Raw genomic sequence first — 13,520 nt, 5'->3', positions numbered from 1 at the left:
TCATTAGGATGTAAATGTCTCCAAATCTCAACCAGGCCAAAATCAATGAAAGAGTTAATAAGTGATGCAGAACAACTCAGAAGCCGCTGATTGGTTGAACTCTTGTCAATCAAAGGATTTAAACAACAGTTGAAATCACCATCCATTAACAACATATATTCCTTTAAATCCAGCAATAAAGCAAATACTTTTTTAAAAAAAGATCATCTACATTAGGTCCATATAGGTTAACCAGAACAATTTTTCTATTACAAATTGTTCCTTTAACAAATAAAAATCTACCATTAATATCTGACACAATGTCTTCTTGGATAAATAAAATATTGTAGCGATGTGCTACACACAGCGCTGAAATAATAACTCACAGTCAGTAAGTTGTTTCGAGACTAGTTTATTCAAATTTCGCGGCGCTGGCATTTAATCCCTAGCGCCTGCCCTCTCCAGGCGGAAATGACGTCAGAGGTGCATTACCAAAGTCTCCCCCCATGCGCTGGCTATTTGTGAGCCGGTTCGCCTGTGCAGAAAGTGGGCCGCCACAATATTAGATTTAATAAAAATAGATACTCCCTTTGTTTTGTTTTGACTGGTAGTGTGAAATTGAAGGCCCTTCCACGTTTTAAAAAATTTATTTTGATCACCCGTTTTGATATGCATTTCTTGAACAAAATTTATATCGGGTTGGAATCGATTAATAAATTAAAAAGTCTTCTTTCGCTTAATAGGATGATTCCAACTTATAACATTTATCTGTTTAATTGCCGTAAAAAAAATTATTTTATTTAACAGATAGATACATGCATACCAGCGTAGGCTAATCAAAACTGGCGCTAATAAGTATAACCATATACAAAGTATGCATATTCTGGAACTCTATAATGGGAAAAAGTACAAAAAAGAAAACTAAAATTAATCTTACAATATACAAAATATATATATATTGTAACTGGGGGGAGGAATTAAGGAAAGCTTTCTAAAACCACTATTATAAAATGGGCAACTTGCAGAGTCTTTTTTTTATTCTATGGGGAGGCATTTCAGCTTTTATTTGCCGAATTTCGGGCTTTTTGGGGTGGTGGGAGGATTGGGATTAATTTTGATTTATAGGATTAATTGTAAGATTAATTTTAGTTTTCTTGTTTGTATTTTTTCCCATTACGGAGTTCCAGAATGTGGTTTTAGAAAGCTTTCCTTAATTCCTCCCCCCAGTTACAAAAAAAAAGACAACATATGGCCCTAAAGTTGAAAATCCCTGCAAAGGAAAAAAAATATTTTGCTAAATATAAAAAGCCAAACCCTACAAAGCAACACACCACCATGTCAAGTCATGTTAACAGGCCTTACTTCTAACTGATATATATGAAATTTAAATATCAATTTGCTTTAATGCCTTCCATTACTTTACAGAGTATTATTGCGCCTAAACAGTAGACATGGTAAGGCTAAGTAATCATTAAAACATGGAACAGATTCTCAACTGAAATGGTTAATACAAGAGGGCACAATTTTACGGTGATCAGAAGAAAGATAGGGATCTCAGAGATGTTTTTTTTCATAGACCAGTGGGTACATGGTAAGATCTGCCATGGGTAGTCATAGAGGCAGTCACAACAAAGGCATTCAAGAAACTCCTAAATAGGCTCATAGTAAAAGACAGAATTCTCTACAGGACAAAAGCATTTGATTAATCATAAAGAAGATTGAAAGGTAAACAACATGGGCTGAAAGGCCAGCACCGTTCAGTTTTTCTCTACAACATCTAGCTCCCCATATCCAACATAAAAGTTCAGAGAAAGAAATATTTATACTTAATCCTTAAAAGCAGCTGGGGAATGCAAAAACAATCTCCAAGGACGCCAAAACAATAAAATTAAACAGAGGAGAAAAATACCTATGTAATCTCTAATGAAGAAAAATCAGCACCATTTTATATTTAACTGACACACACAATGAAAAACTTTTTAAAAAAACTAATTATTTATCGACTAAGCACTCCCAACTAATATATATATAAAAGAAAAAGACCTTATGAACTATGGAAACTATCACTTAATTAATGAAAGAAAGAAGGATAAAAACAAATAATCAAACAATCTGTCCATTGTCTTAATTCGCACAGTAGATCAAGCAGATTTCAGGAAAGTCATTCATCATTCACATCGGAAAGTTCACATCATCTTTAAATGGTTGATTGATCAAAGGACATCTTAAGCAAATCAGAAATATTGAGCTTACCTTCTTTCCAAAAGAACAATTATTCAGCAGACCTAAAACCATTCAAACCTCAGCTATGACCAGAATAGAGTTAACATAGTCCACTGCCTCTTTGGGGTCCAGAAAAACACGTGGAGTCGAATCTTTGGGAAATAAATTTAATCGGGCTGGATATTGAAGTGATGGGAATAATCCCATATCATAGACTATCTTCATGGTTGGAACAAATTTAGACTGCAGGTCCATAACTTCCCGTGGATAATCTTCATAAAAACGAACCTTGGAACCTTTAAATTTAAAAACTCTTTGTTTCCTTGCATATTTTATGATTTGGTCTTTAACTTTAAAATGAAGAAAGGAAACCAAAACTGACCTTGGTTTATTCGAGTTCCGAGATTTCGAAGTGAAAATTCTATGTGCTGTTTCGATGTCAGGAGGTTGAGGTAAAATATCTGGAAACAGAGATTGCAACAAGATCGTGAAATAGTCTCATAAATCTCCAGTCTCAGATCCTTCCTTCAATCCAATAATTTGAATATTATTCTGACGAGATCTTGCTTCCAAATCGATAATCTTATGTTGGGACTTTTCCAAACGAGCTGAAATTTCCACGATTTGCTGCTTCGCCCCTTAATTCTGAACTAATAATGATTTTCCTGTACAAATTGAAAACTCTCTCGTAACGACTTCATCTCAGAAGAGGTAGCATCAAGTTTTACCGTGTTGTTGTCTATCTTCTAATCGAATTTCCTAGACATTCTGCCCAAGCTGCTGTTTCCTCCGACCTTTTTCCCCTTTCCATTGCTGGACTCAGGAAGCTGCTTCCCACTTCTTAAAGATTGTGACATAGTAACAACTGTTGCCCTCTAAGATCCGATAAATAAAAGTTAAAAATTCAAAGTTTAAACTGGGGAAAAGAAAGAATTAATTGCAGCCACACAGATCTGTGTGTCAATCCATTAGACAGCAGGCAGAGTCGTCTGTTTATACCAGCATTTACACTATTCGTTTAATTGAATCAGAGTAGATGTGTAGAACAACATTTGCAAAATTTCATGCCATTTAATGCCCATATATTAAACCAATATGTATTTAATTGACTATTACTTGTTTCCAAAGAAAAAGAACATATCAGACTACCAACTGAACATAAGTGAACTGGAATCAGTTGTTGAGTAAGTACTCAGTAGATGTTTTCACAAAATGCTGCTTTTGAAAATATATACAGTTGAAGTCCGAAGTTTACGTACACCTTTAGCCCAATATATTTAAACTCAGTTTTTCACAATTCCTGACATTTAATCCTAGAAAACACTCCCTGTCTTAGGTCAGTTAGAATCACTACTTTTTTTTAAAGAAAGTGAAATGTCAGAATAATAGTAGAGAGAATGATTTATTTCAGCTTTTATTTCTTTCATCACATTCCCAGTGGGTTAAAAGGTTACATACACTTTGTAGTATTTGGTAGCATTGCCTTTAAATTGTTTAACTTGGGTCAAACGTTTTGGGTAGCCTTCCAGAAGCTTCTCACAATAAGTTGCTGGAATTTTGTTCCATTCCATCAGACAGAACTGGTGTAACTGAGTCAGGTTTGTAGGCCTCCTTGTTCGCACATGCTTTTTCAGTTCTGTCCACAAATTTTCTATCAGATTGAGGTCAGGACTTTGAGATGGGTACTCCAATACCTTGACTTTATTGTCCTTCAGCAATTTTGCCACAACTTTGGAGATATGCTTGGGGTCATTGTCCATTTAGAAGACCCATTTGTGACCGAGCTTTAACTTCCTGGCTGATGTCTTGAGATGTTGCTTCAATATACCCACATAATTTCCCTTCCTCATGATGCCATCTATTTTGTGAAGTGCACCAGTTCCTCCTGCAGCAAAGCACCCCCGCAACATGATGCTGCCACCCCCATGCCTCATGGTTGGGATGGTGTTCTTTGGCATGCAAGCCTCATCCTTTTTCCTCCAAGCATAATAATGGTCATTATGGCCAAACAGTTCAATTTTTGTTTTATCAGACCAGAGGCCATTTCTCCAAAAAGTAAGATCTTTGTCCCATGTGCACTTGCAAACTGTAACCTGGCTTTTTTATGGCAGTTTTGGAGCAGTGGCTTCTTCCTTGCTGAGCAGCCTTTCAGGTTATGTCGATATAGGACTCGTTTTACTGTGGATATAGATACATGTCTACCTGTTTCCTCCAGCATCTTCACAAGGTCCTTTGCTGTTGTTCTGGGATTGACGTGCACTTTTCGTGCCGAAGTATGTTCATCTCTAGGAGACAGAGTGCCTCTCCTTCCAGAGCAGTGTGAAGGCTGCGTGGTCCCATGGAGTTTATATTTGCGTACTATTGTTCGTACATATGAACGTGGTACCTCCAGGCGTTTGGAAATTGCTCCCAAGGATGAACCAGACTTGTGCAGGTCCACAATTTTTTTTCTTTATTTCTTGGCTAATTTCTTTTGATTTTGTTTGTAAATTTCTGACCCACTGGAATTGTGATATAGTCAATTAAAAGTGAAATAATCTGTCTGTAAAGAATTGTTGGAAAAATTACTTGTGTCATGCACAAAGTAGATGTCTTCAACGTCTTGCCAAAACTATAGTTTGCTAATATGAAATCTGTGGAGTGGTTAAACAATGAGTTTTAATGACTTCAACCTAAGTGTATGTAAACTTCTGACTTCAACTATATGGTGTGTTTTTATGTCAGTATGTCATTTAGTATCTGCAACTTTATTGTTCGCTATGTTCCTTTGACTTTATTACTAGTTATTCATTGGTCAATAGTCTAATTATGTAGTTCCAAATGTGCTGCTAATACTAGGTGGGATTGTGGGTAAGAAGCATCTGAGACAAGCTGACTGTGTGGCCAAGAATTTGGGGTAATGAAAATTTCAATCAGAATAAAGAGGTTTAAAATGGTCTTAAAAGATGAAAGAAAACTAATATGATTTAGGTGACAATACCCAAAGTGAATGATGATGAAGGACAAATTCAGGCTGGCCATTTATCATCCTGTTAGGCTTCTGTAGTCATCTGGAGACTACTGGAAGAACTTTAGACACATTGGCAGTTGTTAGGTAATATTTATTTTCACACACAGCCTTATAGTGATTTTAAGTTTAGGTTCCACAAGGATTACTTGGTTCCAAGCCTTCCTACAGCCTTGCTTAGGATACTGCACAAGAGGCTAGAATCAGAAGGGAGTTGGAGAATACAAGAAAATTACAGGGGAGAGGAGGAGTACATTACTGGAGGATATGCAGAATAATTTTAACATTGTCCCATTTTGTAACCATTATAAATCATTTGGGGGGGGGGGCATGGTGGTGAGGATTCAGAGCTGAATGGAATTTGGGTATCTTGATGGAAGAGGGACAGTTATGGGTGCATCTCAGAATTTCCTTGAGTTGATTGATGTCCGGCATCTTCATCTATTGTCTTTTATGTCAAGTTTGGTTCAAGCTGCTGGAGATCTCTCTCTTCCTATCCTCTCTATTCCCAATTATGCCACTTTCCATTAGATTCTGCAATGCTGACTGGGCAGTCATTCTCCCACCATTTCTGGAACTCAATCTATAATTTAACTTTATAATTGGGCCAAGGCTAAAATGAAGTCTGGAATTGAGTGTTCTGGTGGTAGCTGAATTCCAAGATGTCTATGAAAATAATGACATCTGATAGTAAATAGTATGTTGACAAGCCTTCTATCCTTTTCTCGAAGATTGGATTAAACTGACGTTTTGTTTATTTCCAGGCTGGTTGTTATTAGGATATTATTATGCCTACCAAATGGAATGAGCACAATTAACTGAAGGCATAATAATAAATATTAAAGAACTTACAAGGAATCATTTATATGACACAAAAGGCTCATCTGGTTTGCTTTCTCTTGTCCTCACTTTATGTGAGAGGATCAATTTGTGTAACTCAAGATAAATTCTGTACAACCAATCCCATTAGCTCCCTAATGTTTCGTTTTACACATGGCAATATAACTGGAAGCACAATCCAAATACTGTACAGCACCTGTCTTTGAGATGTTAGTTAATGTGTGTAAATGATACGATGGTTGAAATTACTCTTTTAAGCTTTCTCCTAGCTTTGTGAGAAGCTAAGATATGGAACACAGGAACTGCTTTTTACCTACTACTGCACATTCTTCTAACCTACTAAGATTTTCCTTGCCTCACATATATATTGGCTTATTCAGATGATATTTCTTTCAAACATAATGATCTCTAATAGTCCTGTGCAAAGGAAATAAACATTTGACTTTTGAAGATTGGAGTAGGTAATTGATGTCTTATCTTTAGCACACACAATAAATTGTTTTAATTGGTTGCAAATAAAGACTTTCATATACTTGCTTAACTACCTGTTCCAAATTGGTGTTCTCTAATCAAGAGCTTAAGGATAAAATATTACAGATATACAGTGAGTCTTGTACTGAAGTCATGATCGGCATGAGTGAAAAGTCATAATTTCTGATGCTTTAACCAGGCAATCACATTTTTCAAGCCTTGCTTATACTATAGATATAATTACATGTCTCCAACATATTGTGGACCAAGATATTTCAAGAACACCCAACCATGCAAATAATACTCTGTTCTTAATAGTCTTGTTGCTTGATATGAATTTGAACCACAGTTTTAGCCATTGAGTTAACTTGTATGTGTTCTGTTTCCATAGTCAATTAAATGAAACTGTCAATAATAAAGAGAATGAGATATCCAATCTACAGCAGCAATATGATTCCATCAACTCTGAACTAACACAAATGGGCCAATTAAGAGAAAGTGCTGTTCATGAAAATAACCAGCTGCATGAACAGCTGTCAAAACTAAAATGTGATAATCAGGTAAGAATAGGAAATGTGTTTTTGCTGTTGCAACAGTAGTTCATCTGTTGATTGTGCTAATATATTCAAATAGTTCTTGAAAGTCCATGTTATTGATGTAACATTTGATTAAAGTTTGAACTGCATTGCATTTATACTTTCTTATCTGCAAATTTCAAACCAGGAAATTCAGAAAAAAGCCCATGGAAAATCAGATACAGGTGCCCAAAATCAGGGCAATTCCTTTTATAATTGTGGAATGTGACTTATTTTTAAGCGAGAGTTTCTGGGAATTGTCCACATTCTGTTCTTTGAAGAGGATTTTGTAGAGAAAACATTGGTTGGATCTGTTTAATGCACTGAGGTGACTGCTCTTTCTACATGAGTACCAGGGAGAGCATTCTAACTGGTTGTATCTCCATCTGGTATGGATGGGCCACTGCACAGAATCAGAAAAAGCTGCAGAAAGTTGCCAGCTCAGCCAGCTCCATCATGGGCACCAGTCTTCCCAGCTTTGAGGATATCTTCAAAATGTGATACCTCAAAAAAGGTAACGTCATCATTAAGGACCCCATTACCCAAGACATGTCCTCTTCTCATTGGTACCATCAAGGAGGAGGTATAGGAGCCTGAAGACACACACACAACTTTTTAGAAACAGCTTCTTCCCCTTTGCCATCAGATTATTGAACGAACAATGAATCCATGTACACTATCTCACTATTTTTCTCTCTCTTTTTGGAGTACTTCTTTAGTTTAAGTTATACTGTGCAAAAGTCTTAGGCACATGTAAAATAAATTCTTTAAAGAGAAGATGCTTTCATAAATAATGAAATGAAAAGTGTAAATATCGAAACATTTACTATAAAGAGCAGCAAACAGTATAAAACTAAATCAAATCAGTATTTGGTGTGACCATTCTTTACCTTTAAAACTGCATCAATTCTCAGGTATACTGTCATGCTGTTTTATAAGAAAATCAACTGGTAGGTTGTTCGAAGCATCTTGGAGAACTTGCCACAGTTCTTCTGCAGACTTCAGCAGTCTCGCTTGCTTCTGTCTTTTCAGATAATCCCAGACAGCCTCAGTGATGTTGAGATCAGGGCTCTGAGGAGCCTATACCATCTGAAACCAGATTAAAAAATCTAGCACGCCATTGGCATTGCACAATACTGTATATATTGGAATTTATAGTTTTTAATGTATTGCACTGTACTGCTCCCACAAAACAACAAATGTCATGACGTGTCAGTGATATTCAAACTGATTCTGACTCTATGGATGATTCAAGTCTCAGAGGCATGTAGGAGGAGAGGAATCAATGTCGGCCAACAGGTCATAAGGTTTGATCTGCATGCATTCGGCCCTCCTTATCCGCAAGTTCCGCATGCGCGAATTCAACCAACCACGAATCGAGAAAACCCAGAAGTGCTCTTCCAGCACTCGTTCTTCGAGCATGTAGACTTTTTTTCTTGTCATTATTCCCTAAATAATGCAGTATAACAACTATTTACATAGCATTTACATTGTATTAGGTATTATAAGTAATGTAGAGATGACTTAAAGTATACGGGAGGATGTGCGTAGGTTATCGTGGATCGGGATTAAAAAAAATCGTAAGTTCTCTTACTAAGTAAGTCGGAACAGCTACATCCAATATTATTTAGTGTCAGTTAGTCAAACGTTTATCTTAGTATATAGTATATACTTTACCTTTCTATGCATATAAAACACTTAAGAAATGTATATATTTCAATAATTAAACCACTGTGTTGCTTAGTAATAATTGTAGCTTTCATTGGGGCAGGGCCTTTCTCACTTTATCCTTTAAAATTGTTCCGATCATTGACCGACTGTAGCCTAACACTTTTCCAATGACTGATGGCGTTTCACCTCTTTCCAATCACTTTATTATTTCCACTTTATTTTCAATCGTGATCGTGATTATTTTCGTGAACAGAAACACTGCGGATTCAGAACTCTGCCGGGTCCTAAAGACTACCACTCTGAGACAGGTTAAATAAGATCCAGGGTTCCTCTGAGTCCCGAAGTCCACCGCACTGACACAGGTTAAATAAGGGACTAGAGCATCCGCGTTTTTGGTATCCGCGAGGGGTCCTGGAACCAATCCCTCGTGGATAAGGAGGGCTGACTGTACTTCCTCTTCTCAGTTGGCCAAAATCTTTTGGCGGTATTCTGATGGTGGTGAGTGTCATCATCCATACTTGCCTTTGCTGAGAGGAGATGTCTCCAGATATCTGAGAACTTACCCGTGCTTTTGTGGTCTTGTCGGATGATAGCATTGCACAGCTTGGGCAGTTTGGTAGAGGACCTTTGTCTTGTGGATCTTGAGCACAAGTCTCATTCTCTCATATGCTTCGTGTACAACAACTTGAAGTGGGCCTCCATATGATTTTTGCTATTAGTTCTAGACTGTAGGCTTCATAAGCTGAATAATTTCCTGATAGTTCTGTCAGTTAGCTCCACTTGGAAATGAAATGCTGCTGTGCAGTGTGGAAGGTTGAAAAAAGTATCAGAGCAATGATGAAACCTTGCTTGACATTGATCTCACTAAGATGGTCTATTGAGGACTCATGGCTTTTATGCTGTCCAGAAACCAGCATTATATGGATTTCTGCACATACACAAACTTAAGGAGGTTCTCCAAATTCCTGCCCACTGATGACGTCAAAGAATGTATTTAAGTCGAGAATGGCCACATTTAGTGGTTGGTACTGCTTCCTACTAGTTCATTTGAAATTGTCACGGGGTAAAGATATCACGTCCACTAGTGAAGGATAGATGGAATTCATACTGAAATTTCAGAAGCAGCTCTACAGCTACAGGAAGGAAGTGGATGTGGAGGACCTTAGCAATGACTTCCCCCGTGACAGGGTGACGCCTCTATAGTTACTGTCGTTGGACTTGTCACCCTTATTGAAAATGTAACAATCCAGCATCTCTCTTTGACCCCCGGCACTTGCTCCACTTACCTGATATAGACAGAAGTTGTGAGTTCATGAATGAAGCTCTTTATTACCAAATTTTAGAACTTCAGCAAGGAGACCATTCAATCTGAGAGACTTCATTTTTTTTTGGCATGTGGCCATTTTGTAACCACAAGTCTCAATTAAAAAGGCTGCTGTATTAGAATCAAGAGTGCTCATATCAAGAGCAGGGTCACAATGAACACCCTTGAAGGGATCTTCAAATTGTTCCTACCAGCAAGTTACCTACTTCTGCGATCTCAACACGTTCACCTTTATTTTGGACTTGAATGTTGTGTTTGAGCTATAGGTGAAGAATAAAAAAAAAATTAGATCTGCCAGTGATTACTTGCATCTCTTACACTCTTTCCATCCATTTATTCTTTAAGTTATGAGTTTTCTGCTGAATCTCTGCCTTCTGAGGGCAGAAATATTTTAGTGGTTGTTGAGCATGTGGATCTCGGAGTCATTGTCATCAGATTTGTCCTGTTTCTTTGAGGAAGAAAGGCTTTGAGTCTCTGCAGAAGATACCAGTTCTGATAGATTTCATGGTAGGTTACATGTTGTGTACAGTGTGAGCAAGTTGTCTAGGAGCTGCTTTCTATGAAGTTCTACCTTTGTAAGGTTCTGGAGAGTTTCAATGTTGACTTTTTTGTAGCAACACAAGAAAGTAAGATGGCCACTACTAGCTGGCCACGTTCACATGCTTCTGTCTTAGTCAATACTTGTCAGAAGTTAAACAAGTAATTAGAACTCTAGCATGATAAGCCAAAGGAATTTTTCCTGAGTGACTAATTTGTTTCCTTTGGCAAACTTGAATTCAAACTGCAAGGAAAGGTTAAATGATATTAGGATCCACTTTGTGAGCTGAGTAATTTAAAACCATAATAACAAAGTCACATTAAAATAAGGTAACAAAGACCAGCAACCTACATGTATATTCTTTGAATTTTATCATGTTAATGCTATTGAAACTATTCCCAAGGGATTTTTCTTCAACATGCTCAATCCAGGCCTTCAGGAGAAATTAAACTATCAGATGGATAATTTAATTGGACATAAGGTCCGAGGGTATTTATGTGTATAATGTCAAAAATAAATCAGTGTAACAGTGGAGAAGTAAAACAATTATCTGCACAATTTGACTTTATTTCCCTTATGGTTCTCACAACATTGTTTTCTGCTGGTGTATTGCTGAATGTTTAAAATAGGTGCATTTAAACTCCAATGTAGTTTATTTATTTAGGTCCAGAAGTGTAATTCTTATTTTACATACTGGAAAGAAACCCGCTTAACAGTGCTGATTTGATTGCCTCAATGTAGAGTCAGATTACTAACAGTGTTCAGCTGAGATATTAGTATCAATAATTTTCCTTTCATAGATTGTATTTTGTATATTTCAAATATATAACATACGCACCTGTTTAGCTCCTGTTTCCCACTACTGGTGCTGAGATACAATGACTTCAGGTCATGCATTCTCAGTTCTACTCTCTCTGCCTGGGCACAACAAAGTAAGCACTTAGGAATTTGTAGGTAAGGGTGGAGGTCCTTGAATTTGTTAGGAAATTCTGAGTTTTTATAGATACAACTAAGCATTTGATTTTGATTTTCCACTTGTCTTGCTACCAATGAGTTGGGCGCAGAACACCATTTAATCTCTATCAGACGAACAACACTGTTAAGAATCAAAATCAGGTTTATTATCACATTAACATGTTGTAGGTTGTGAAATTTGTTGTTTTATGGCACCAAGATAGTGCAATACATAAAATATACTATAAATTACAATAGTAGAAATTTGCTAGAGTCTTTGGTGACATATCAAATCTCCTTAAACTCCTAATTAAATATAGTCACTGCATGCAGTCTTATTTTCATCAAGAAACTGGGTCAGGAAGTTAGGTTCAAATAAGACATTTTGGGCAAAGTATGTGATATCACGTAGAAGACCTATATATCTATCTATTGAAAATTCTTTGAAACTCTATCCAGGCATTCCAGTATCTAGTAAGTTTCAATAGGTCCTTCTGAACTCCAATGAGTACAGGTCAGAGAACCAAATGTACCTCATGTGTTAGTTAAGCCTTCATTCTTAAGATTATTGGCCTCATGTGTTACTTGAGAACCCAGAGAACCAAACTGGAAGCAAATAAACCTTGATCTTAAGGGATTGTTTTAAAAAAAACTATGGTGCAGCCATCAAAATTTTAAAACTCTATATCAATTTTATTACAATTATCCGATAACAGGGATCACACAGGATCTTTTTAATATAGGTGTTAAGATACAACATTAGATGGTTCTAAAATAATTAGTTGCTACTATATTCTATTTGTCAGTTAATTCGCAAGTCCATGTTCTGGCACAGCATGGCTCTAATGAAATATAGTCACTCAATATGTAAATTGTCCAAGTATTTATTAAAATGAATGGGCTTTTTGAACTTTACTAGTTTCAGATAAAACTTATTTTGTAATTTGTAAATCGTTTATTAGTTTTATTGACTACCTTGCTTTATACTATGTCCCAACTAAGTTTAGTCCTTCATATCTCCTCTAATTTTCCAAACCTTTTGTTTTCTGTTTATGAGCTGTGGCTACTGTAGTTCACCTTTAGCTTGTAATTTCTAATGGTTGCCTTGGCCAAAGTCAAATCCCATTCCTATTTTCAGAGATCTTTGTTTGCCCTCCTGTAATGTCTGCACTTGTTTAAAGCTGCTATGCGCTGATAGGATTTTCCTGTCAAACTATGTTTAGACCGGCCTCTCCCAGCTATATTCTTCTCCTACTTTAAAAATTCTAAATGTGCACCTTGCACAAAACGCTCTTTGGCTGCAGCACCATTTATCTAACATTTGATCATCCCTCCTAATGGTTCCTCCTTTGTCTATTTGACTATAATTCCACCAAGCACTTTAGGATATGTTACCATATTAATGGATAATTAATGGATAATCAGTAGAAGTGGTAGAGGCAGGTTCAGTATTGTCATTTAAAGTAAAATTGGATAGGTATATGGACAGGAAAGGAATGGAGGGTTATGGGATGAGTACGGGTCAGTGGGACTAGGTGAGAGTAAGCGTTCGGCACGGACTAGAAGGGCCGAGATGGCCTGTTTCTGTGCTGTAGTTGTTATATGGTTATAATGCAATATGGTATTGTCATGGAATTTTAGCAATATGATAGCCAAGGTGGAAGAGGGTTAGAGTATTCTTCAGCTAATCAGGAGCATAGCAATTGGCATGCATTACTACTGACTTACATTTTGTGTTCAAAAATTACAAAGTTTTGGCTGGCTGATGGCTGGTTTTCCACCTGGTCAAATCGAGAAACCACAGAGAGTTTATTCTTCCCAAATCTGCATCTCAGTCCTGCAAACCTAGTCGGTGGCAAAAAGTCTAGACATGAGTTTTTATTTGCCCTCTATAATGTCTTCAAAAACCATATTAAAGCTGAGGCTGTATAAAGCATT

General features: G+C 36.8%; 1 protein-coding gene across 7 annotated transcripts in view; it reads left to right on the top strand.

Annotated features, from left to right (window-relative positions):
* Window positions 1-13,520, top strand: part of tsga10 (testis specific, 10) — a 125,411-nt gene that overhangs the window by 82,110 nt on the left and 29,781 nt on the right. For all 7 annotated transcript variants that reach the window (XM_059963906.1, XM_059963904.1, XM_059963905.1 and 4 more), the window contains 2 exons: window positions 3,331-3,386; window positions 6,912-7,080. In XM_059963906.1, the coding sequence (XP_059819889.1) occupies window positions 3,331-3,386; window positions 6,912-7,080 (225 nt within the window). The remainder of the gene's footprint in view (window positions 1-3,330; window positions 3,387-6,911; window positions 7,081-13,520) is intronic.

This window comes from Hypanus sabinus, chromosome 3, assembly GCF_030144855.1.
Source record: "Hypanus sabinus isolate sHypSab1 chromosome 3, sHypSab1.hap1, whole genome shotgun sequence".
Classification (NCBI taxonomy): Eukaryota; Metazoa; Chordata; class Chondrichthyes; order Myliobatiformes; family Dasyatidae; genus Hypanus; species Hypanus sabinus.
The sequence above is the reverse complement of the archived record's forward strand: the minus strand, read 5'-3'. Positions and strand labels throughout refer to the sequence as shown.